Source organism: Lagopus muta, chromosome 6 (assembly GCF_023343835.1).
Source record: "Lagopus muta isolate bLagMut1 chromosome 6, bLagMut1 primary, whole genome shotgun sequence".
Lineage (NCBI taxonomy): Eukaryota > Metazoa > Chordata > Aves > Galliformes > Phasianidae > Lagopus > Lagopus muta.
In genome coordinates, this window is record NC_064438.1 from 13,419,330 (window position 1) to 13,446,462 (window position 27,133).

General features: G+C 39.3%; 1 protein-coding gene across 1 annotated transcript in view; it reads right to left on the reverse strand.

Annotated features, from left to right (window-relative positions):
• KCNQ1 (potassium voltage-gated channel subfamily Q member 1) overlaps positions 1 to 27,133 on the reverse strand; it is a 328,812-nt gene that overhangs the window by 260,399 nt on the left and 41,280 nt on the right. Inside the window, exon 2 of the mRNA XM_048948648.1 lies at positions 25,806 to 25,896. Coding sequence (XP_048804605.1) covers positions 25,806 to 25,896 — 91 coding nt within the window. The remainder of the gene's footprint in view (positions 1 to 25,805; positions 25,897 to 27,133) is intronic.

Genomic DNA, 27,133 nt, shown 5'->3' on the forward strand with positions numbered 1-27,133 from the left:
TACTATTTGTTCTAAATGGTATACTTTAAAGCCAGAAATGTTCTGTACATTTAAATAACATGCTTTACAATACTGAAGAAGTGCTATAAGCTTTCTAGTAATACTATCTGTGGTTTCACAGCTTTTGAGTAATAGTAATGAATATTTCACACTATGAAGACAAGAAATGTGTTCATCTGGGTTGCTAAATCACCCTGAGAAAAGCTACAGAAACCCTCTTTTAAACATTTAGTAAATGATTTGAAGGCTACAGGAATTAGATCTTCAATGATTATTTTTTTCTAACATTTAGAAAGATAGCAAATTAATAGCTGTAAAATACACAGCCAGTTCTCAGTGCAATACAGACTACTCTTAAAGCTATGAGATGTCATGGTTTACTAATTAAATCTTAAATAGAATATTAGGCATGGATACACTTCTTTTTACCAGAAAGAACAGAGTGAACAAGCTTTGAAGGAAAAAATCTACTGCACATTAACGTACAAATACCTTTAAGTTTTGCTGACTGGTTACTGCACTGATATTTTCCATGGAAATTCCAGCCTCATTAGTTTTGGCACCAATTAAAGACTACTTTTGGAATCCTTAACAACATCCACAGGGTCTTTTTAACTTTGCTTCATGTTCTGTAGTTCTTTCTACTCTTTAAAGCAGGTTTTCCCCCACTCCCACCCTTCAACTTGTTTTACTGTTAAAATAAATACAAAGATGAGTCAGAATTGAGGCTCAAAGGAACACTGCTGAAGTACTTATTCCTCTTTGAGAAGTGAGAAGCTCCTCTTTTGCTCAGGTTGTACCTCTTACTGCTGCTCAATATATTGTGCAGCTCTGATTGTGAGCCAACATGATCATAGGACTCAGTGATAAAAGAAGCTATTCAGAGTCTTGGCAGGAGGAATAATTCTGATGTTTTGTTTCATCTGGATTGCAGGATTAGACTTCTGCTTGGGGCTTTAACACTAGGCTGCCCATGCTACATCCCATGGAGCCACTTTCTGGCACCTCTTCCATATATCATGCTATTCTTGAACATTCTCATCCAAGTCAATGGGATGACCCTGGGAGCAAGCTGCATTCTGCAACAATTAAGCACAGCAGAACCTGTCTGTTGAAAAGGGAAGATTATACCTTTATGCTCCTTAGAACAGAGAGAAGGTATGTGAAATACTGAGCCACGAGATCAACAATCTACTCTTCCTGAAAGCAAAACAGTCAGCATGTGTCCAGGCATCAGAGGCATCGTTTACAGCACGTTTCAAATATATCTGAACAGTTAAAAAACTCTTGTGACCACCTGATGCATTTCAAGCATGTTCATAGCTGCAAAACATTAGTATTAATAAGTAAGGTCTTAAAAAATGCTTGGTTAAAAAATGCTCAGAGAATGAAAGCTCTGGGTACTTGAATGTAAGTGTGCACGTGGTTTCTTCTTCTATCATTGAGAGACACAGGCCTATGCAGAGAGAAATTCATCTCCACTGTCCTAAGTACCTTCAGTTGTAACAAATTACACTTTCAGGCATACCTATCCTTCCAAGTGAAGGGAAAGTCTATGTGATTGGCTTGCTATGCTACCCAGCCTAACTTTTAGGTAACTGAAGTTAACTGACAAAAACACAACAACAACAAAAACATCCAAAACCCAGACACACACACACAAAAAACATAACCTAAAGGCAACCAAGAAGCACTGCTTTGAATTATTCAACAAGATGTTCTTGGCCTGGAGCAATGGCATAAACAGCGAAGAGGATGGAAATTCACTATCAGTTCTCACTTGAAAGAGATTTATTAGCTGTTTCTATTCCTGGCCTGGTCTCTCCAGAGAGGTCTGTGTGATCACCTTGTCTGCCTCCGGCTTCCCTCTCAAAACCTCAGAATCCACTAGTTGATCAGAATAGACCAGAAGGCCACGCATGTCAGAGGATATTTAAACTTCCTGAAAGTGTTGTGAAAATAAGGAGCCAGGCAGAAAAGAAATACCCTCTATACGGCTCGAGAGAAAAAGATTTCGTGCTATTCATGACGTTTTCCCACAAGGATTCTCTAATCTTTACCCACATCCAGTCTCAGGAAAACGTATTGCAAGTTTCAGCTGAAACCTTTACAAAAACAAACAAAAAGCTAAAAATAAGTAAACCACAGTCACCCACCCCCAAGTCCCATAGCATCATTGTTCCCTATGCTTGTACAGTCATGGTGCCCCCTGAACCTACAAACGTTTTAACTGATGAAACACTGATGAAGTAGGACATTCTCAAATGGCTGATAGTCTCAGAACTCAGCCAGATAAGGACCTGAGCTACTTGATCCCATTTGAAAGATGCTCCATTTCTGAGAAGGAATTTGGATTGAATCATCTCCAGAAGTCTCTTCTAACTTAAGTCCTCCTACAATGGTATCATTTTTTCTGCAATTGGGTAGAATTCATCCTACTGATTTCAGGAATCTGTATTTTAAAAAATGACCAAATGCAGATCACTTTCAGAGTAATTTTTGAGAATTACTAAACCAAGAGATTTCTTTTTCAGTTTCAAGGAAATTTCAACTGCCACAAAACTTGTGATGACGTTAAGAGTAAAACAAGACAGACTTCTTCTGTGTCCTCTTTACCACCAGTACCGCCCATTGACACACACTTCTTAGCTTTGTTACACAGCCATTTCCCAGCTGAGAAGGAATGGATAGGAAAGAGAAACATTTATGGGAAAAATGTGACACCTATTTTCAGCTGTTCAACTCCACATAGAGCTAGAATCCTTGATTCGTCAAACCATGTGCTTCGCAGAGAAAGCAGACTAATGACTCTTCATCCAATAAAGAATAAACTGCTACATTCCCACTGTGTATTAATCACATAGTTATTTCTTGAATCAACTCTGATTGATTAAACTTCTTTCATTAACTGATTTCAGCTCGTCTGGTTTATTAGCATCTGTATTAACCAGCTGGGGCCCTATAACATCTGCTGCTCTTGCCTGACTTGTTCCTGGAAACTCAGCCTCACTGTTTGTTACAAGTATTTCTCGGATTTCTTACAAAACCTTTAGATTCTCCCAATCTTCTCTTAAGATCTATGGTAGCTAGAAGCTCTTTTTTCCATATAATTATTTAATGCAGTCACGCAGCACAGCTGACTCCACTTCTCTCATTCATCTAAACGTGCTGAAAGAGAAATCAGGGATAGGGCTTCTCAAAGAGTGACAGCTCTGCTCGTCTTCCTTAACGGGAGACGTGCAGTTCAGACTTGTGCTGGTCAGACATTTTCATTTTCTAGCTCCTGATGGTCACAACAACCCACTGAGTGCAAATATTTACAACCAGGAGTAGGTGTTAGCAGCAGATGGAAGGTGAAAGATCAAGCATTTATCTGTGCCCCATATAATTACTATGTTACTCTAGGGCCCCTTACCAGGCACCTGCCTGCATGCATTATGCGTGCAGATATTGTCTGCTGTGTTCATTTACCAGTATATTAAAAATACATAATGATCTCATGTGCAAATGGAAAAAAATTCATCCTTAAATTTTCTCCAAAGTTACATGGTCATATAGGATAATGTGAGCCAATGCATTTCTGTTAAAACAGAAAAAAACCCCAAGATATCCAAGCACCATAGCCTCAATATACTCTCTACATATTGGATGTGAAATCTGTTCTGCAAAAAATCGACTGGGAGTTTTCCTGTATTATACAAAAAAATATGACCTTTAATTGATTGCAGTGATGTTAAATCGCTCAAGATTTTTACACATTTAAACCTGTTAGTTGGAAGGTTTGCTTGTAGCCATATGAACTGTTCAGATCATTTATTTTCATAGGACTGACTCGAGCTCCTGGGACTGTGGGTGGGTGAGAACTTTCCAGAGTGCAAGTCATTGTCCATTAACAGACAGTACCTCACACCACACTGAGCTCCACTAAGATAAAAGGCTTAGAGATTTCACTGTATAATACAAAAATCTCATGTAAGCAAAAGAAATAACTATTTAGAAAGAGAAACCTGTCTTTAAATTCCCAAAGCCCATCCCACACAGAAGAATCACCATCATATTGGACAGAAACATTACCACAAGGCAAGAGTGGGGGATGGGGAACGAACGCAAGCAATAGCCTTCCTTAAAGAAATATTTATCTTAAAGTAATTAGATAATCTTTGACTTTCAAAACTGCTGAAGCAGTCAGTTCTATTTCATGTTCAGCATCACACTATTAAACTAAGTCAAAAGTTTCTGTGGTTACTATCAGATGAAATGAGCTAATTTCCCCTGAGAACTGGCTACACTGACCAGATGTCCTTAGCCAGCTACTCCCCAGAAGGAACAGGAGCAGCACATGCGATGCCTCCTCTGTTACTATGGAGATGAGTTTTCCCATCCACTATGCAGCCGGGCTCATAGTAGCTACCAGCTGTTGTCTCGACTCGCACTCCATCAGGAGAGACCAAGGGAAAAAGGTGGGAGACGTAGGATCAAATTTCTCCCAGCACTAGACCTCAAACTTTAACCACAGCGTCCAACCTTCCATCTTCTCAGCTCATGCCTATTGTTTAGAGCTACCTTCCAGTGCCTCCTCTGCTGTTTTTACAGGCTTGCAATAGGGCTGTGGCAACACTCAGCCGTTTGGTTTAATGCGCTCAGTTGCAGGGTTGGCAACTAAGGCTTCCCCAGCACATGCCTCTAGCCCAAGTTTCCCATCTCAATGGTTTTATGAGCTTAAATCTAAATCTCCAATAGTAACCCATTTCAGGTTCCTCACATTATTCTCACCCCATACTTTCAAAGAAAAACTCTGTGGATTAATGACTCCCCATCCTTCCTGCGAGGCCGGTTAATGCCTCAAATTCCTATTGCTTTTTAACTCCCATGGAACTTTAATCCGTCTCTGACCATGCTGATGAGCCGCAGAGAAACAACACCGGTGAGGATTTTCATTCTTGCATTTTCTTTTTGAATGCAGCCAAGTTCAAATGTCTAATTATAACTTTGCAGAGTTAATGATCAATTTAACAAAGGCCTTAGAGTATCTTTGAAGTCATAAAAACAAGCCAAAGGGGGGTTAAAACGTTAACTGCATGGGGAGCCTACATACAGAGCTTTCTTAGGATTATCTCTCTCACTTAACAACAGTGAGTCATTTCAGAATACTTTCAGCAACCCCATGGCTTGATCTGGTTGCCATATAGCACTAAACTCTACCTAGTGTTTATTTTATAGCTCTGAGCAGCTCCAACCATTACCCTATTAATTCAAGCGTGTTTAATTCAATGTCTTTCAACTACTCAGTCATGCCTATTCGTAACTTTTAAACAACTACAGAAAGGTACAAATTGTTACCACATTTTACCTAACAGGCGCTAATCACTCAGGTTAGAGGTACAACATAAGTAGGGTGTATATTGAGACAGCTACGATTAATATTCACTTAAACATATGACGTGCAGCCTCTGCTTCTTCTGGTTAAGACAGAGATTTTTTCCCCACTTATCACACTGGCTGAACATGCCTTCAGAAGTACATAACCCTTGTTGATGTCAGTGAGCTATAAATACACATCACAGGACACACTCTGACCTGTTTACTTTTCAACCGTTCATACGTAGCCACTCATATTTTGTATATGTTACACTCCATTGTGATGCTGAATCAGCATGTCCAAAAATAACAATAAGGTCATGCTCAGCCTGAAGCACTTGCCCAGGGAAAGCTCCTCCCTGCTTGCCTTTTGCAGGAATTATGACAGTCAGCATCATCAGATATTTTGCAGAGGTTTCTTTGCCCTGCCCCAGGTGCCAAACAGAAGTGAAGATGAAAGGAATTAACCTGCCAATAAAAGGTTAAGCAAGGAGTCACAGGACAGCAGAGGAGTTACAGAAGAACAGGCAGTGTTGGTTCCCAAAGTCAAGAGAAAGAGGGAAAACCAAGACCCACCATCCTTCAACTGTCTTTGTGACTTTCCCTTATGCTTGAGCACAGGTCTGAACATTTTTTCCCTTTAAAGTTACATTTGGAAAAATTTCCACAGCAAGAGTGACAAACAGTCACTAGAGCTGCAAGAGAAATATTTTACAGGTTTGACCAATCAATTTTACAGCCACCCTGTGGCCTGCACAAAGTGCAGGACTGCAATGAAGAATTTCTAGGCACGTAGGGAATTTTATATGGGCATTATAAACAAAGAAAACTTGTATACTTTTCTTTTCCCAATGCTGCAATTATAGACCACGATAACTGTAAGGTAAAATCCAGGATAAATTGGATAAATTACATCACCGAAAATTAACGTCTCCTCCCTTAATTAGACAGTGCAATCAGATTTCCTTCCAGAGCTCCTGAAAGATTCTATCTTATGGCTTTCTTAATTTAAATCCAGCTTTCCTAGACCTTATCTGTGTGGCAATTTCCACCGCATGGTGAGTTTGTCCATTACATCCAGGTACTTAGTATTACAGCCTTGCCACAGCAAAAGCTTCAAATCTAAAGATCACTTAAGCTCTGATAAAATACAAAACAATAAGGTGAGAGTAGTTTGCATCATGCTAAACAATGCTTTCACTGAATACCTGGGAACAGGGCTGCAGCAACCGTAACATGGAGTTAGCTTCTCACATTTGGAGGAACTCTGATACTTTCTTGACCTGATCAGTGTACTTGTATTCCATTTTTAAAGCCATTTTGCAAGAAAAATCCCATGATAAGTGGTATTTTGACTTCAGATCACAACCACCCCTATTGTCCTTTAAAACCGTATGTAAAACATACTACAGTGCTGCTACAAAACTACTTCTTTAAAATAAAATATAACTGTACCCAAGAAAAAGAGAAAATTGTTTGCTTTAACATGTTTTGAAAGCATAAGAAAGCATTTTGGTTAAATCAGAAAACAAAACCAACTATGCTTATCAGCTCTTTTGAGGAGCCCATTGCTCTATCCGCAAACCCATGCAGGACCCTGAAGCACCTCCCAAAACACACTAAAACCTCAGCTATGATGTCTTGGCCTCATGCTAGAGGCTCACGCTCACACTTGAGCCTCAAACAAAAGCAGCATTCAGGTTCCTGAAAGCTATGAAAAACGAACTAAAAAAAAACCACAAACAAGCAAAGAGCTTTGCAGTATCACAGTGAACAACAGCAGGGTTAGAAGAAGTGAGCGCATATCAGCTATTCAGTAGGTGATGAAGTTCTCATTCTAGTGTACTAGATTAGGCTGGGAACAGCAGAAGTTTAAAACACTGACCTAGACTACAAGCAAGAATAGCAGGATAAAACCAGTGACCACTTCTGTTATGGGAACAGTGCATTTTTGCATCTGTTGATACCAGATTCAACAGAAATTACTGAAACAGAATCATAGACCACGGCTCAAAGGGTTTGTGTTGTTTTTTTCCCCAATACTTCATTCTCAAATCCTACTTGTCAGCACTGGTTATTTAAAAGCAAGCATTGGAACTCTGTACATTAATGCAGAATTCCCAAAGCACTCATTGCACGACTGTCATTTCTAATAGATTCAAGTAACAGCACTGCATTAGAAGCATTACTTTTGGAGCAGCCCTCGTATGTTCAAAAAGCTGTTTCTGATGGCTTGTCACTTTTTGTGCCATTCTACCAAGTCATTTGTATCTAGCAAGTGATCACTTAAAATTTTTGGCATTAGAAAGCTACTTAGTGTGTTTGTATGATACCAAAGACCTCCCCCCTGTTTAAAATCATCGGTTATGCCTCTGTCAAAGCGAGACTTTCAAATCAGTGCAAAAGAAGCGGTAAGCAAAATGCCAGTATCTCACAGATACTAAGAAAGAGAACAACTCACAGTACGATGCTTCTAGCTGCACACTTCCATTAAGTGCTTTTCTCTAGTATGTTGCAATGCACAGCTGCTCAAGTCAGCATACTGACATTTCATTACTGAAAGCTGAAATCTCCATACAAGCCAGGTTCAGTATACAGAGAGAGGTTAGATAACACCATTTCTCTTCAGTTTATTTCTTAAATTAATGGCTTGGCTATGTAACTGATGTATTTATTGCAAAACATGTGTTTTTACTTGCACTTACCAGAAGACAGGCGCATTGCACCACTTTAATCTTTGATTAATCCTACCAATTTCTAAAACACGTAGATATGTAACTTATAAAATCCACCTGTTTTTATTCATCACATGCCACGCACTACAGCAAGCTAGAAATAAAATGTGCTATTTAAAATGTTCCATAACAGCACATTTGTCAACGATACTAGATCAAAGCATTTGCTTTGACTGTGCCCTATTTGTTTAACTACTACTACTGCTGCTTATTTTAGTCTATACTGAGGAGTTCTGAAGATCACAGCCTGGGCAGATGCCAGAAGAATGTAGCTTTTAAACATAACCTTATATTCAAAGAGTAAAATCAAGCTCTAACAACATAAGTAAGCAAAATTGTCATACATGGTGATTTTTCCTGTGTGTTTTTAATTTTTTGAAGGATTCAGTGGATAAAACAGGATTTAAGTAGTTTTCCTGAGAGGTATTTCAGAATACAGTAAAGAAATTCACGCATAGCTGATGCTATTGTAAGAGGTATTTGAACAGATTTAAGAGTTCTGCTTCATTATTTTGATAGCCAGAAAATCATTTCACGTTGGAGTAGACTTCACTGACTTCATTATGTCTTTGCTGTCTTGAGGTCAAATCTGTTGCGAGATATATAAATAGATATGCACATGTATTTAACATCTAGTGTGTATATCTGTTTATCACATTCTCACACTTCATGGTGTTTCCTCACTTTATTGCATACTCAATAATAAATTGTCACCATTTTTCATTCCATAATGGTCTTTGATTTTGACACACTGAATAATATCTTATTACACTCAACGGACTAATTATTGTTAATTGCTCTTTCTTACCTATGGGGTACACCAACACAGAAGAGTGCAGAATAGGAACAACAGATGTTTTAACAAAGCATTTTCATAGATACACAGCCCGTTCCCTGCTCAGTGATTTAAACCAAAGGAGAAAAATCAACACTAACTGCCTATCATTAAGAAACAGGAGAAATCTTACATATTTTTGTGTAGAAAGATGTCAGTGTATTTCTTCACAATTCTTTTCAATTTTCAATAAATTGCTCTAAAGCATACGGCAGTGATACACCTCTGAAGCCCAAAGCTTCACGGAAGGCTGCAATTTGATTTTAATGGCACTAAAAAAAATAGAACAGGTAAATACCAAACCTGAATTTCAAGTCCCACACATCTGAAGTTCAGCATTTTAAATTACAAGTGAGTCTTTGTATATTATAAAGCTTAACAACAGTGCTGCAGCCATTGACATTTTGGACTTGGAAATACATTTTTAGTTACATCAATATTAATGGTAGAGCTGGGAGGGCCAGAAGATCAAAACAAAATGTAGCTGAGAATGCCACTTTTCATCTGACTTCAAGGTTTCTCATGTTTTACAGTGTTTCCATTTAAAATAATAAATTTGTCTCTGAGAGTTGAATAAATTACACCAGGTGAACACAGATTTCCCAATGCAGGACCACTGAATGTTTCAGTCCTTAGAAAGGTGCTCCAAATTTCAGTTGGTGACAAACCTACAGATTTTCAAGGGTAGCTCTCATCCTACAGTAGTTACCTGTTCAGACTCCTCTAAACAGCCTTGACACCAAGACTCCTACTAATGCCAGCCCTCACAGCAGAACTATAGGAGAGGAAGTGAAAGCAAATATGACCCATCGTTCTCAAAAGCAGCCATTGAAATAAAGTTTTCAGTGCAGCTGTTCTAAATGACTTGACTAATAGCATATCTCTCCTTTGCACTCATTAATGTTTTGTACAGTCCTGCTTCACACAGAAGAGGGCTCCTGGCATGCCAGGAGTCAAAAGGAAACTCACAAATATTTTTGTTTCTTCTAGACAAAAACAAATCTCAAACCAGACTACTAAGAGCAAGGAACTTTGCAAACATAATAAATGCCTTCAGCTACTTAGAATACACTGTTTATTTTTACTTCAAAGTTTTTTCTTTTTTAGACTAAATTACCTTAAAGCAAAAAGTGCAAGCAAAATAGTTTGGCCTTTTTTTCCTTTTCTTTCCCAACTTCTTAAAATATGCCTGTTGGTCTAGACCCACACATCACAGGCTAACATAAATAAGTGCATCTTTCATAAAATTTATTCCGCAAACAGGACCTAGACCACTTGATAGATGCAGCAGCTATACTTTAAACATTTTGGCATCCTTTCTCACCACCGTTTCCGTTTCTCTGTACCTTCCTTTTGATCTGGCTGCACCCCAGGAGTCAGTCATCCTCCCTTGGGGGTGAATGTACCGGCACAGCTCAACACAGCCAGATGTTTTGAGGGAAGTTTCATTCCTTCCCTGCTACTTGCCCAGGAGACTAAAGAAGTACAGCTCGAGGCTGGCTCTGTTGAGTTTTCTGTCTTGTGAATTAATACCAAAGGAGCCTATTCACAGAGGAAAAGAGGGGGGAAGCATATGAGAAGAAACAACCTATTGATTAGGCAGTTCAAACAACCTCTGTCATTACTGTTAGCAGGTACTCTGCTACCTGCTAGAGCAGAGATTAGCTTTGGGGAAAAGCCCCTCAAGTCCAGTCCACCTACTGCTTTTATTCTTCAATACTTATGTCTGTACTATATTTGGGCTCAAAGCACCAAGGTGCTCTCGTTTGTAACCAGCTCCCAAGCAGTACACACAGCTTGTGGCATAGCAGTGGTTCTGACAGGAGCACATTCTAGGAAGCTTGCAGGACACAAAAGGTAGAGATATTTCATCTTTACTGTCTCGCTCAAGGATGGGTTTGCCTGCTTTCTTCCCATTTAGGAAAGCATGGAACAACTAAGAGGCACATTCCCAGAGAAGCCTAGCTGCCATAAAGGCAGGCTGCATATTTTAAATGTGTTCAGTACATAAGCTACTACAGATTTGCTTTGGTGGTGGTTTTCTTTGGTTTGCTTGCTTTTTTAAATACAACTTTGTCTGACAGCTTGTGAACCCATGTATGTACTCTTAGATATGTTTTTAATCTTTCCTACTGTTACCTCACAGTTTCATGGAAGCAATAGCCTTCATTTTGTAAAACACTGATGGAGACTGAAGCACACTGCTTTAGAGCTGCCCCACAAAATAAGAAGCTGTATTCTGATCTCTGAGGCATGCTCAATCATAATCCCACAACCTTTTGCTTTACTGTGCATTTTCTGGCTTTTGAAGAGGGAACAGTGAATCCAACAGTCTAGTGAGGTCTAACAAGTGAAACAATTAAAACAAAATTCTCTTGGGAAAAGGCTTATCTGGTGACATCGGCAGCACTGGTGACTGACCCCTAGGGAAATGGGACAGTCATACACAGATGGGAAATAGCTGGGAAGAAACTACATGGAAGCACTGAAACATTAGACCCTACCTAGTGGCTGAAAACTCAAGTGCGAGGTCCAGATGCTAAAGTCTGAATGTGTTAGCATCATTGTTAGGGAATTGATACTAAGTGACAGATAGATTGTATTACATAAAGTTCAATTTCTGGCTGCCCACAATGGCTCCTAATTCAAACAAAGGCCTGACAGGCTACCAACAATAAATAAATCAAAGTAAAACACACTGCTTTGAAACTTTAGCCTTGCACCCATTGACATTACAGTATGCCTGTTTGCTAAAAGGATTGCTTGATTTTTACTTAATACTTTACCAAAGCGACCGAAAATTATTGATTTCCTGTGTTATGAGCTGAGATGATGACAAAAAACTTAGATTACAAATAAAAAGCCTTCTTTGTTCTGCGTATCACTTCTGCTATGCTGGTCAGTAGATGCCATTGTTTTTCCTTCTTGTCCCAAATCACATGGACATTATCTTACTGGGAAATAAAACAAAATAAATGAGAAGACAAAAAAAAAAAAAAAAAAAGGTTTCCAAGATTTTACTGTTTGCTTTCAGCCTTATATCCCAAACTAAGAATAAAGAAGGAAACCAGTAGCAATTTTTAAAGAACGCTCCACACCAGTTTCATTTTCTTTCTTTGTTTTAAGAAGTTCACAATTCTTTTGGCTTGGAAGCCTCTCGGGATAAGAGGCTGGAATTTGTATTTATATAAAAGTGATTAAAGGACATTTTAATTCAAAAAAGCTGACATGCTTCATTAGCTGCCTTCTTCATGCTGACTGTGTTCCAGCTTTTAATCAACAATATCTATACGCAGTGCTGGTCCCAGCCCATGTTTCTCTACTGGCCTTGAGCCACAGAATGCCGTAGGTTGTGGGCAGAACAGATCAAGGAAGCCTGAGGAGAAGAAAAGGATGCTCCCTGACACTGCAGCAAAAGCACACAAGAGTCATCTCTGTCCTGTTGTAGACAACAGGCAAGTGGCACAAGCAAACTAATACTGCATGGGAAAATCTAATTGCATATCCAGAAAGGCAATGCAAGTTGCATACAATTTTGAAAGGGCAGAAGCCTTCCAGAGTTGAATTGACTTTGGCTTTTTTGCATGTTTGTACTTCAATGACCTTATGGACTGCTTCAATTAGCAATGGTTTAAGTTCCAGGTAAGAGAAGGAGTGATAGAAGATGCAGTTCAACACTGAACGACATCTGCAGTTCACAAAGGAATTTCAATACTCAAGAGGTCACTTTTCCAAGAGTGACAGAACAGAAATGTCAATATCACACACTTCTACCCAAATCCAAGCCACTCTGGATGTCTTCTACCTTGTACCTTTGCCCAAAGCTTTTGCTGACAGTCTCCATAACCTTGCCTCACACCTCTCCAAAGTAATTAGTTTCTATAAGCAAAAAAGCTTCATCTCAATAACTGTTCAATATTAAGAAAACACTCCTTTAAAAAAAAAAAAAAAAAAAAAAGACCTACCTATTAGGAACTTTGTCAAGAAATAGAGCAAAGAGAAAGAACTGTTGAAAGGAACAGACAACTCTGACTGAGGTAATGCTTATCAGAAAGAAACATTTCACCTGCCTGTTCCCTTTCTCTTGCTATAGCAAATAGCCAGCGTTAAGACCATTCACAGGGCTCTCCCTCTCCTGCATTTCTATGCCATCCTGTGCCTAAAGAGGCACAGCAGCACTCTCCCACTTCTCACCTGCTACTTTCCAGATCACTTTTTAAGGCAAATAGGCTTGATTTGTACATTTGTAGAAAATCTGCAGAACTGTTCCGCAGAGGATTTCTTATATTAAGACACTGAAATCCAGGTCCCTGTTGTCTGACTTAGCAGAGATTTTAAATCTCAGGAGACATTTATTTGAATTAGTAGCTTTTCAATCTCTGTGCCAAAATGCATAAGTAAAATCACAGTGAAAAGGGACTCAAAAGAAAAGGCCTTACCCCATTCTGTGCCTTTACAAATACTAGTCTCACCTTTCCAAACACGAGCTAATTGCAGATACAAGATCAGAATAAATTAGCTAGTTAGATACAGATCACAATTATTACATATCTATGAAGACAGGATCTGGTTTTAGAAATATCTCCTTCCCCACGTAAGCTATGAACAAATAAAACTGTCTGAAACAGTCCCTTGTGTCCAAACACTTAGGGACCAGCGTGTGGTTCTTTTTCAAAACCAGAATAAGCACTTCAAAAAGCTTTCTCTTAACAGCCTCACATTTCAAACTACAGCTTGTTAACCTTGAGAAAGCGTATTTGTTTGGGGCAGAAGGGTGACCACGCACATTTCTGTGTCACTTGAAGAAGCACGGCTGAGCTTCTTCACCTCTGCTTCTCACCAGCCATTAACCTGATGTATACATTTATAAATACACTGAAAAGACAAGGAAGTTTCATGCAATTGTTATTCTACTTGGAAACAAATTTCCAGCATTTTAACAATTTTTCTAGTTTTATAAGAATTCAAAATATATTTTAGATATAAGAATCAAAATGAGATAACAGTGTGTTGTTTACAAACTTACTTTAATTACAGCTGCAAATCATGTTCTGTTTTCAACGTCTATAAGGTCCTAGATCTGTTTCTATACCGTATCATAAAAGCATTTCTGAGTATGTATAAGTAGCAAATTTAACAATGCAGTCAGCACACTGCCCTGATTTTCTTACATTTTTCCTTGCAGATGAGACAGGAACTCACTGCACTTCTGGTTCAGAATTTGGAGTAAAGGAAGAACTTTTTCTTTAAAGTTTGTTTGCCTTAAGAAGGCATATGATTCATAGTACTTAAAGGTTTCACTAATGATCCGGATCCTAACATGCAAAAGTTTTTAAGCATGAAAATATATGTTGTAATGACTGAAAAATGCACTTGAGTCCAAGTGGCTTTTTATTTGAGCATGCTAGGGGTTATTAAGGCATGTGTTACCTCAGGTCTAGCCTACCACTGTTCCGGGGAGAAATGTGTGTCCTTCTGGGCTTGGTTTTTTGTTTTTTGGTGTTTTTTTTTTTTTTTTTTTTTTTTTCCCTTAATCAAAATAGTTACAGTAATTCAAACTCAAATATTCCTGTTATTGTATTAATAGTAACAATGACATAATAGTCCAATTATACCCCTCAGGACTAGGCTACAGTGACGCATGCAGCCATGTGCTCATAGTCACTTCAAAGGCAGTAAGAGAGATGGAAGATATTAATTACCACACCCAACTCCTCTTGACTACACCTCTCATCCTGGAGATAACCACCCACAAAGCTGAACAGTGGTAACCAGCTCTTAAAATGCTCATAGCCCTCTCCTCAACACAATTAAAGTTATTTTAATCATCTCTGGCGTTAAGTAAAGCCTTCTGGGTCATCTAGATACAGCAGCACTATGAGAGCAAAATGCAGAGCGATCCAATTCTGGGCGAAGTTAAAACCCATTGAGGGGCAGTAGGGAAGAGCTAGCAGATGATTGCTGCTTAAGCCCTTAGAGACAGACATGCTTCTGCAACCCTACCTACATCCCTGGCTGTCCTAGATGAGTTTGAACAAAACAGCTTTTGTTTGCAGACACAGCCGGGCTGCCAATTCAAGTTCAATAACTGGCTCTAGATTACAGTAGACATGCCTCAACCTATAGGATAAAACTAATTTCAATCAAGTCAGTCTCAATCAGCATTCAAGGCTGATATCCTGCTGTCCTTCTGCAAAACAGATACAAAGAACATAAAATGCTACTTAATTATTTAGTCAAATCAATACAAGAAAGGCAATAACAGAGCTAAGTATGTGAAACAAAGGTCAACATCTCAACTGTCATACTGAAAAATTCTGTGAAAAAGCTTTCACAGAAACAAGATATAAATTAAGAAATGAGACAAGAAATTTTATATGTCTTTTTTTTTGTTGGTATAATGATTGATGAGGCCCATCACGTATTCCTGAACACTTGGAGCAGGCCCAAACTGGGACTTGGGTAAGTTTATTCTCTCTCTGCTTCGGTGCCTGGTTGTGCAAGAGGCTATTCATGCTTCCTTCCGTTCACCTTTTCACCACTTTGCCTGTTTAGACTGCAAGTTTTATAAAGGTAAGAACTATCTTTTAGAGCATGCTGGCACTCTGCTAGGTGCTGTACTTCATCTTGCAGGCAGGGCCCTTTGAATGGAGCGTAATGTAAATAATATATTTTTTCAGAAGAATAGAGCGCAAGTCTGCTTGCAAATTGCGTTGCAGATAAAGTTTCCATCACACTTTTAACTATCAAAAGCTATGAAATCTTACACTGTAGTTCCACAAACATTAAGCCAGCTTTGCTGCCAAAAGAAGCAATCTCATCTGGCCAAAAAAAAGGTTAGTTTGAACACGTACAGGTTCTCCAAGGCAGTTTACAACATAGCTGCACTAGCTGCACAAATGCTTGTGTTGGCACAAGGAATGGAGCAGCAGGACCATTTCTTCAGGTGGCAGTGCCAGCTAATACAGGCTGACAACCAGTCTTGGAAGTGCAGCCCAAGTTCTCCAATGGTTTCATCTCACAGAGTCAAGCTACAGTGGAAAAGCCAGGGGTTATCCAATTTTACTTATAGAACTGCTAATACTCACCTCCCAAGAATGCTGCAAGGTCAAGTATGTTCATGTTGGTAAGGCATTACAGAAGTAAAACTGGTAAATGTTTAATTTTCTCTCCTTCGTTTTCCCCTGCCCCAGTCACTAAGTATAACTCAATTCAAGTTTCATATACTAAATCAGTGACTTGGAACAGCTCCTAGAAGGTAGGCGTCAAGATCCCTGCCTGCAGGACAGATGGAGGCCAGTCATTGTGCATATCTATTCTGATTTAAAACTGTTCTGCAATGTTGTCACAAAACCAGCCTCTAGAGCAGATGTCCTTTTTCATCTTTACAAGGGGAATGGCTGCAGAGGGATAAATGATGAGTAAATCAATTTCTTTGGCATGCATTGCAAGTGTAAGCACATCCTGTCAAGCTGACAAACAACAACAAGAAAGAGGTTTTCTGAAAGGTACCTTAATAAGGATGTTGAAGAGATGCTGTAGAGAAAAAAAAAAAAACAAAGGGGGAGTGGGGGGGGGGATTGAAAAATAGATTTTAAATGAGGATGCATGTGGAAACAACTCAGCAACTCCAAGAAACAACGAAAGCAAAAACAAAAGCCTGGAGCCCTTCAATCTTCACTTCCTGAGTTTCTTAGCTCAAAGCTACATTAAAAGATCTTTTTCTCTGTTTTAGTGCTGCTATACCTGTTAGAGAAGGTACTGCTGTCACTTGCTACCTGAAAAGCAAGCCATCAGAGCTACTGTATATTCACAGCTGCCTATAGCTTCTGGAACCAGGGACTTCTCTCAGTTAAATACTAATTAGGCCCACCTGAAAATCCAAATACCACATGGATTTACTGACAGCTGTTAGACATACTCTGTGTATTTCAGCACACATTAGACAGCCCCAATGTCATTAACATACGGGAAGCCATCAAAGTGAGGAAGTACATAACTTGCTTTCACAGACAGTGTGTGAGAGCAAGCATTTTGTTTTCTTAGTTCTTTGAAGTCTTGCTCATTCTGAGAGCTAATAGCAATTCCTGGCTTCCCATCACCTTGAAAATATGCTGATGTTTAGCAAGTTAGGTGGAAATGACCTGTTGTAAACAATACTCCAAGGCACAGGTCCCCAAAAATCAGTGTACTGGCATACCTGGGTGGTGCTGAACTTTCAAGGCTTCTCCAGCAGAACGCCAAGTTCTAAGCTCTACTACAGGATTTGTTCATTTTACAAGCTGAGCTACAGTGTAAATGTCCACGTAATGCATTACTAGCTACTGAATCAACAGCTTCCATTAACTCTTTTCACAACTCCATTCTGATTAGAGAGAAAATAGGACTGGGCTTCACATTACAGCAAGAATGATCTTGGAAACTCCTTGTGCAAGACAATGTCTTGCAAAGACTGAGCTGATGCTTCAGTCACCATAATACTTTTGTATACTGTCAAAATAAATGAAATAAAAATAAATTCAAAATTTTAAATGTGTGATAAATACAGCTTACAGTTGCCATAAATCAAACTCCTGTGCTTCCTAGGTTATCCCTAAGTACAAGCAGACACTGTTCATGAAACCTTTCCTAATACGCCCTGATCTTGTTAATATTTACGCACACAGGAAGCTCCGCTGAAGTCATTATGACTACTCATATACACAGAGTTAAACACACTGCATAACTGCAAGCCTCAAGCCATAAAAACTTCACTTACAAATGTAGGACCTAATTTGGTTGCCTATACCCATATACGTTTAAAAAAAACAGCATAGAGTCTTAACTTCCCCCCCCTCCCACCTAAAAACATGGAATAAACACTCAGTAGGGTGGAGCTGCCAGAGGCTTTACCCTGTACAAATGAAATTCAGCCAGAAGAATTTTTTCAATCATTGCTAAAAATAGAAATCGGTTTTGATGCTTCTCCTATACCTATATAAAGAAATAACAGGGTGAACTCTATACCTTCTTGTTCTTTTTCTGTGGACAGGCAGGTACTTGTCAATTTTTTTTAACGGCTGCGGTAAGTTTCTAACAGAGCCATCATTCATTCATTCCTTCTCCTTCCAAGGCCGGTTAGTGGTCAGTGCTGATGCACCTTACTACCAAACTCAGAAGTGGGAACATTTTTAGAAAAGGATCTCACAGGAATCCAATGTTAAAAATAAAATTCTTAATGCATTCCATTTACTTAAGTCGTTTTCTCTCTGTCCACCCCGGGACACTCCTTTCTCACAAGACATTGGTACACACTGCTGCCCCACACTCCAATTACACCACACCTGCAGAGTTTGTTCCAGTTTTGCCTACTGAGGGCCACTTAAAGCAATTCAAGAGCCACCAGCTAGTGACAGCTGGCAAATTCAAACCTGTCTCAGTAGTCTATCATATGTAATCAATTGCTAATAGAACTTCAACAGACTCATCCCGTTATTTTCTAGCTAATTCCCCCAGGGAAAACAAGCCAGCAAGCTTCCACTTTGAATCATGAAGCTAGTTTTGCCCCTCTCCCTCCCTCCCAACTTCTCCTTTTCCCCTCCCTTTGCATCAGTTCACTGCACTGCTTCAGCTTTTCAGCTTGATATCCGTTATGTTATGTCAGCTGTTACATTACGCTTAAAACAATAGACTCCAGCTGGCTGAGGTCAGATGTGAAAACAAGGACCTAACAAAGCCATAGACCCTCCAGTTATACTGAAATTGAGATACACACTGAATGTAGCACTTAATGACAAACTACTTTCCAGACATTTGGGCAAAGCATAAAGGAAACACCTGTCACTGCAAACATTACACACTAATCCAGATAAATCCTAAATTTAAAAATCTTTCTTTTCACTGCTTGGCTCTACTATGCACTAGCATTTCACAGTTTTCTTTTTATTTTCTTTTTTTTTTATTTTCTTTTTTTGTTTTGCTTCTCCAAGATGGAATTTGCATTCAGCTTCTCGTTTGCTGAAGCACCAAATATGTGTTTAAAATATTAAATGCGTATAATTTCAAGAAAAAAGTTTATCATGTTCCTTCTGGAGTTATCAAACCAATGCTCAGAGCTTGACATGGCTTTACACCCCAGAGAGGCTGTGACAAACTTTAACCTTCAAATAGAAAGCTTGACAAAAGCAAACGCAAAATTTAACAGTGAATAAAACAGACTTTGAACAGAATTTATTGGAGTGCAGCTGTACTAAAAAAAATAAACAGAACACTGGTATTCTATTTGACTTATGAATGTAAACACAGGCTCTTGAGGAACAGGTGAACTGCTAGCAACTCTGGAACACGTATCGCCCTATTTTTCATATGCTACACACAATACAAAAGCAATATTTTTTTATGACTGGCAACTGTAGGTGACATATGAAAAGCTGGGATGGCTTACTCAGACCAAAGAGATAATTTGGCACTGGGTTCATTTCATATTTTGGCCAGTAATTCTATGCTGTCCCGTGGCTGGGAGACCACCATGTGGGACCACGCAGGCCACCAAGCCACCAGCAGGTGGCTCCAATCCATCACCATTGCTTTGTTCCAGCCTGCAATTTGTCACCAGCCCCAGGGCAAGCTTGAGGAGGGTCACACTTTCCGGAGTTTGACTCCAAGTTCAGAGTTTGAGTCCCATGAAATGCCTGGTATTTCACAGCCATCTCAATCCAGTGCGTTAGGCAGATAAATGTCAAATTCTGATTCCTTCACTCACAGTGACTTACAGGCAGGCTTCACTCAAGATTACTGTTCTGATTCTCACCATCACAGAAAACTCCAGGTGTAGAAGGCCAACAAGAGAGATTTTTTTCATCGTTCTTACAAAAGGCAGAAATGTAAGTTTCTGCATCCAAGCCTACCTTTATCAAATGCAAGCTCCAGTGTAGCAGACTAAAACTAGAATTCCAATCTGGTACATGTCCACAATATATGTAGAAGACTTTCCTTCTCTATAAAATTACTGCTTATTCACACCATATAATGTAGGGATGCTGGTGGGCTGTGTCAGTAAGTCTGCAGATGACACCAAGCTGTGCAGTCAGTGCACCCAAGGGGCAGGATGCCATCCAGAAAGACCTAGACCAACTTAAGCCATGAGAAATGGCTCACAAGAACCCAACAAGGTTAAACAAAGTCAAGTTCAAGGCCTTGTACCCAAGCTATGGCAACCTTTATCATCAGTATAAGCTGGAGGGCAAAAGGACTGAACACAAACCCTGCCAAAAAGGGTACTGGTGGATGGAAAGCTGGGCATAAGCAACCAATGTGCCACTGCAGCCCAGAAAGCTGACTGTATCTTGTGCTGCATCAAAAGAAGCAACATCAGCATGGCGAGGGAAATGATCCTGCCCCTCTGCTCTGGTGAGACCTCACCTGGAGTACTGCATTTGGGTGCAGTCTTCAGTAGAAGAGAAAGGTGGACCTGTTGGAGTACATCCAGAGGAGGGCCACAAAAATGATCCAAGGGATGGAACACCTCTACTACGAGGACAGTCTGAGAGAGAAGGGGCTATTCAGCATGGGCAAGAGAAGGCTCTGAGCACATCTGACAGTGGCCTTTCAGTATCAAAAGGGGTACTATGAGAAAGAAGGGGACAGATTTTTCAGCACGGTCTTCATCGACAGAACAAGGGAAAATGATTACAAAGCAGAAGAGGGGAGATTTAAACTGGATATAAGAAAAACAGTGGTTTCTGATAGGGGTAGTGAAGCACAGGCACAGGCTGCCCAGAGAGGTGGTGGACGCCCTGCTCCTGAAGACACCCAAGGTCAGGCTGGACGGGGCTCTGAGCACCTGATCTAGTGTAGGTATCCCTGTTCACTTCAGGGGAGTTAAACTAGATGACTTTTAAAGGTCCCTTCCAGTTCAAACAATTCCGTGGTCCTATATAGATATTAAAACCAATTTTCATTGTTAACAGTAGAAAAGTTTAGCCAAATGATTTTTTTCGCCACTGAATGGCAAGATGGCAAGAACACAGCTGGAAGGATACAATCATATTGGAAATCTTTCAGTAGGTTTAGAAGTTCAGTATCTATTTCGTTCTCCTTCATGCAGATGTGCCCAATTCCTCTCACTGAAAGCTATAATTGTTCCTTACAGCCATCCACATGATGAGAAATCAGGTAGGCCAAACAACATGAACTCTGTGGCTACAGCCACAAAGTGGCGAGAGTTGTCTCTGGCAGCAACATTTACACAGCCCTTCTCTTCAACCCCTATCTCCCAGGAGAATTTATTTTTTTTTTTATTACTCGTATAAAGTTCCCCAAATCCATGTGAAAAGCCATCTCTTTATTAATAGTTCACTTCTTCCAAAGGATATTTTTACCTACTTCAGGACACCATCCAAGGTTTGAACCCAGCCACTCCAAATGGGACACAGCACGGTCCAATGCTGCCCTCTACAGATTTTAAAGAGAAAGCTGTGCCTCCCTTCCACAACAGTTAAGAGCTTAGACTTGCAGCACATCTGAAAGGAATAACTTTTCATCCTTCCTTTACTGGTTTTTGCACACTTTCATATTTCTTCTTCATTCCCTCCTGCCATTCTTATTCTGCTCAGACTTCAGCTATACCAAACAATGCTGACAAGCTTTCTTTTCCCTTCCTATTTCCCTTTTTTTTTTAAAAAAAAAAAAACCCTCATCTCCTAAGCACTAAATTGGCTCAGCTATCTAATAATCTGTCTTCTTCCCACTTCACAACCACTCTGATTTGCATCCCTCAGACCTGCTCAAGGTGGACGTAAAGCTGTATTTAAACTCAACTAAAAAATGGTCACAGCCTTCCAAAGCAAATTAATTAAATCCCTTTAACGTCTAATTTACATAAAATCTACAACTTTCCTGCACAGACCAGGGGAGTTAACAAGGAATTGCTTTGTGAGCAGCAGGAACAATTGAAGAAGTTATCACAAGTAGCAATCCAAACCAATCCAGCTGGTTGTTGCCCTGGTTTCAGCTGGGACAGAGTTGATTTTCTGTACGGTGTCTGGTGTAATACAATATTTTAGCTTTAGGAGATAAACAGCGTTGATAACACACCAATGTTTTAGCTGTTACTGAGCAGTGCTATCTACAGCCAAGGACATTTCAGCTTTACAGCTTTGTGAGTTATCCAGCCAGCAAGAGGACTGGGGGGAACATGAGCAAGGAGAGGACAGCTGACTTAAACTGACCAAAGGGATATTCCATACCATATGAAATCATGTGAAAAAAATATATAAAAGTGAGGGGGGTTGGCTGAGGGGTGTTTCTGCTGCTCAAGGACTGGATGGGCATCAATTGGCAGGTGGTGAGCAACTGATTTGTGCATCACTTGTTTTGTTAATATACAAAACACTTGCATCATCCACCAGGACAAACAGAGCAGCCAGTAATACTGGGGTTCAGAGGAAAATGGGGAAAGGGTGATTTTCATGTCTGTTCTTTCCTAAGCCTTCAAGTCACTCACATTTGGCTAACTAAAATGCACAGAAGGCAATTTCGAATGACAGTTGGGTTCTCAAACTTCAGCTATCGATTGAGTGATAGTAAGGTGATTCTCTGGACAAGTCTGTTCGCAAGTCCTACAAAAGCAAAGGTCTGAAGGCATGAGTTCATCATATGCACATCTGCTACATCAGTCGACCTTGTTCTAGGTCAGGGCCAGGGGACACTGCTGAGGCTGCCAAGTCTGTTGCTTTCAGAAGTGCAGTACTCTTCAGAGAGACTGCCTACATCAGTGACTGCAGTCTGCACTGCACAGTATGGGGAAATCCTTTACAAACAATACTCTCATATAATTTTTCAGAGCAATGAAAACGAGAACAACTATCAATGCTCAGATTACAAGTTCCTGTCTTGGCTTCATGAACAGTGAAGATAATGAGGAAAAAAATGCTAGAACCACGCTGAACCACTTGAACTCTGTGAGTTCTTCAGAATCAAAAGCTGTAGGTATTTTTTCTCAAGGCCCATAAAACAACCCAGTAAAAAGAAAAAAAAGAAAGAAAGCCAAGGCTGATCTTCAAACAAAAGCTTATATTAAAGCAAGAAATAAAACCCGAGCTTCTTATAAGCCTCAATTCTGTGCCATTCTCTCACAATTGTGTAGATTCCTTCACTGCTAATAACACAAATATTAACTACTGAACATATTACTTTTTTTTTTTCACTGAAGCCATTTTTAATATTTAAAAAATACTTTTATCTCTTCAAGTAAGCAGTACTCTGAGGTAAGAAAGGAACTCAAAAGAAAAAGCTGGAAAGTGCTTATAATTTCATCACTAAAACACAGTCACTTTCTTTTCTTTTTTTTTTCTGGAATCAATATTGAAATGAGATTCCTACAAGAAAATAGCATTTTCAGGCAGACTAAATATCCCTTCGTTCAGCAGAATATTTAATCCCCTTGGATCAGGCACTTGGATTTTCTTAGATCATGCTGAGATAACAGCATTCTGCTGTGTTCTGGCACCGTAAAATCCTTGCTTATGAAAATAAAAGAAAAATATGGCCTCTCTGGGAACATACATCTCCGAATTACTTTTTTCCATAGTTTAAATATTGTAGTCTCAAAATCAATTTTTGCACAGATATACTACATTCTCTTTATGAGTCATGGCAAAAGCTCTCCCGCACCACTATTTAGAATGGGCCAAGTATACATACACCCTTCAAAATGATGATCCTTTCAGAGCCTTGGCTCAGTCTCAGCTCTCGCTGGGCAACTGCCAACAAGTTACTGCAGTTAAACCCCCTCCAACAGCACCATCTAGTGAAAAACGATAAAATAAACGCATGCTAATTTAAACAGTTTTCACTGCCTTCTGGAAGCTAACAAAAGCCCAATTCTCTCCTATTCTCCCATCACAACTGCATTTAGGTATAGCTTTCATCAAGGTTCTTTGCCTTGTGAAGTGTGGTGACAAGCAGAGAAAGATTCAATGGCTAATTGTGAGCTTTTTGTCTACAACTGGAACACGATAGGAACACAAACTTCCCCAGTAGTCTTTGGCTCCCTTATTGTTATGAGAAAGCATTAACGTTTTTAAAATGCTCAGAAATTATTGAAAAATAATTTATAAATTACTGAAAATAGATCTTCTACTTTGGTAGTGGGAGGTGATTTTAAAATATTTCAATACTATGAAACTGAAGAACTAAAAAGTGTTCATATATACGCACAATCTCAACATCCCTTTTAGATCTTGTTTTCATTTAGTTATAACATCTTCTATGACTATTACTGAAACAAGAAAACCTTAAAATAAGGATAGAATAAGAAACTTTGTTGGGTAGAAGCTAACAGGAACCAGATTCTGGGGCTTAAATTTTGTTGAGGAAGGTACCACAGCTCCTTTGGAAGTCTCACCAAAACTGGATAGAGCACAGAGCGCATCGGCCCATCCACTGCTTTGGATCAGTGGATCACTGGCAATCAATTTGAGTCTCTTTAAAATCATTATAGTTAATCCTTTAGGAAAAGAATACGTTGTGAACACGCAAAATGATTTCCATGATCTCATTCACAAAATCAAAAGTGAAGGGTGAAGGAAAAAGAACACTAAAAACAAAACGTAATGGTCACGCTGTCACTAGAAGTTCTTTCACTGGAGCAACAGCATGATCATGAAAATATCATGATACATCACAAATGAATGTTTCAAGGAGATATCATCACAGTTCAAATTGATCATAGAAATTGACAGTATCTACAGCTACTACTTGGATAAAAGGGAACCTTAAATCCATACAAAAAGAAAACCATAAATCAAATAAGATATTGGATGCAAAAATACAGGTATGGACTCCCTTTAACTAACTGCACAGTTGTAACACAGGTATTCAAACAACTTACCAGTTAGTTATAAATAATACAGCAGGCATGAAGATATATTCCACAGAAAGACAAGTGATCAAAACTCATATGCTGTGCTTATTCTTATATTACTCAAAATGTAGTATAAAAACTTCACATTTATTGAACTCATGGTTTGAAACAATATTTTGAGTGAACATTTTTATGTTAATGATATACACAATAATGATATCACTGGTGCACAACTGCAAGAACTATTTTGAACAAACAAATCGATGGTTAACATTTTCTCAATACAGTGATAGTGTTTTCAGGAGTAAAATAATGGTTAAATAATGGGCAAATACAAAGAAACCAATGATTTAGAAGGGGATACATCAATTACCTGTGAGGTACAACAAATTAAGATTTTATTTTTTTTTCCTGTGATGAAAAATGTGCCTCTCAGACTTCAAAACTAAGGTTCTTGAATGAAGTCTAAACAGGCAGGACAGCAGTACTCTTAGAACATAGCTTGATATATAACTGCTGCAGCATCAGTGAACCATAAACTTAAGGTAACAAAATGTTCATTGCTGAAGGGAAGCTGCATAGAACAAGCAGAGCAAGTTGGCATAATTCTCAAGTTAACGAAAGAAAAGCAGCTTACCAGTTGGGAAAGAAGGCTGGATCTGAATTCTGCTTAAAGAGAGGACTTCCATTTACTCTATTCCCTTCACATCCCTGGCCCCAACCACGTTGAGGTGTCTGCTATTCAGCAAGGCTGAACAATGGATTCACACAACCAATGTGAGGGATTCAGGTTTAACTTCAGAATAGCTTTGAGTTGGACACAATTTGAACATCCTTATTATAGGCTATGTAGGATCTGAGTGGCTTTTTGTACAATCATAACTTTTTGATTTTTTCCTAGGGCTTTATAGACTCATTAGGCAAAAGCAGAAAAAAGCTTCTTTCTAAACCATACAGAGCATTGTGCCTATGACATTGGTTCAGATGAGGATTTACATGTTAAGAACAAACACACAATCACATTAATACATACCATCCAAAACAGCGTCCCTGTAGCAAGAGCTGCATACTGTTCAATTGTAGAAAGCACGCTGAAGATAAGGCATATCAGCACAATAAGGAAGCTGCAAAACAAACAGAAGAACACCCAGTGTAACACATTGTTTCATAAAAATCTAGAAGGAAAACAAATACTCATTCCAACATAAATAATCTGGACACACAGAAATGACATTGGTGGTGCATTATCTTAAACATAACTGGTAACTTGTGAGTGATCCTACTTCATGTTGTATGGATTATTTTATCTTCAAAGAGTTGTGGTGTCAGAAATTATCAAATCAAAACTGCACAAGGAAGTTAGCATTTGCCTACCTCAAAAACTGCAAAAAGAAATCTCAACTAAGCCAGACCTGAACAGACTCCACCCACACCACCTTTTACAACCACTTCCCAAAAGGCCCCAGATAAACAAAATCTGGCATATGAAACACAACTTAGGATTTATTCCATTTTAAAACCAAATTTCAAAGCAAAAAGTTTACTGCAGAGAGAGAGAGAGAGAGAGGGAGAGGGAAGGAACAGAAAGGTTTGTTCCCCTGTCCAAGTGAGTCCTTCAGGGCAGGTTCTGGTTGCTAAAGCATGACCAGGGATCTGCAGCAGACTCAGCCCCAAGAAGCCCTGTGCTCCAGCTAGGAAGTAAGGCTGTGTGCTTGCTCCTTGCAGCTGCCCAGCTCTGCAGCCTCTGCCTTCAGACCCTTCCCTAAGCAGCTTCAGTGGTGCCCACCACTCCCTGAGATGCTGCTCGACTTATCTGGGAAGCATAACATTTAAGACCCAAACTGGATGCTGTCCACTACATGCAAGCGTAGGTTTCTTCCAGATCTCAAATCAGGTGAACCTTTTGAAATGCTGAACACTCAAGCAAACAAACATGTGTTGCCATTATGTTGTGATTGATGTTATAAGCTTGATTTCCCAGTGTCTGCTTTAAAGCACAGTTCATGTGTGCAAATCCAATGCACGCATACAGGGGATGTTGTGAACATATTACAAAATTCTTAAGAAGTTGCAATAGTAGACAATTGGGCATAAAAAAAAATGAAATTATTAAGTGATGATACTGATTGGATGTTAATAGGATAAAAATATACACATAAGTACAGAAGACTATACTTTTAGACAGACAAATCACAAATATTTAGGAGTCTGATTTATTTCTAAAGCCTTCTTGTATCTAACTTTGGATCCTCTTAAGTAGAAGCAGCTGTACCGGTGAGGCAGGAGAACACAAGGTAAACCAGCAACTTGAAATATAACACATTTTGCCCATGTGTCCAGACCTTCTACCTATAATAGGTC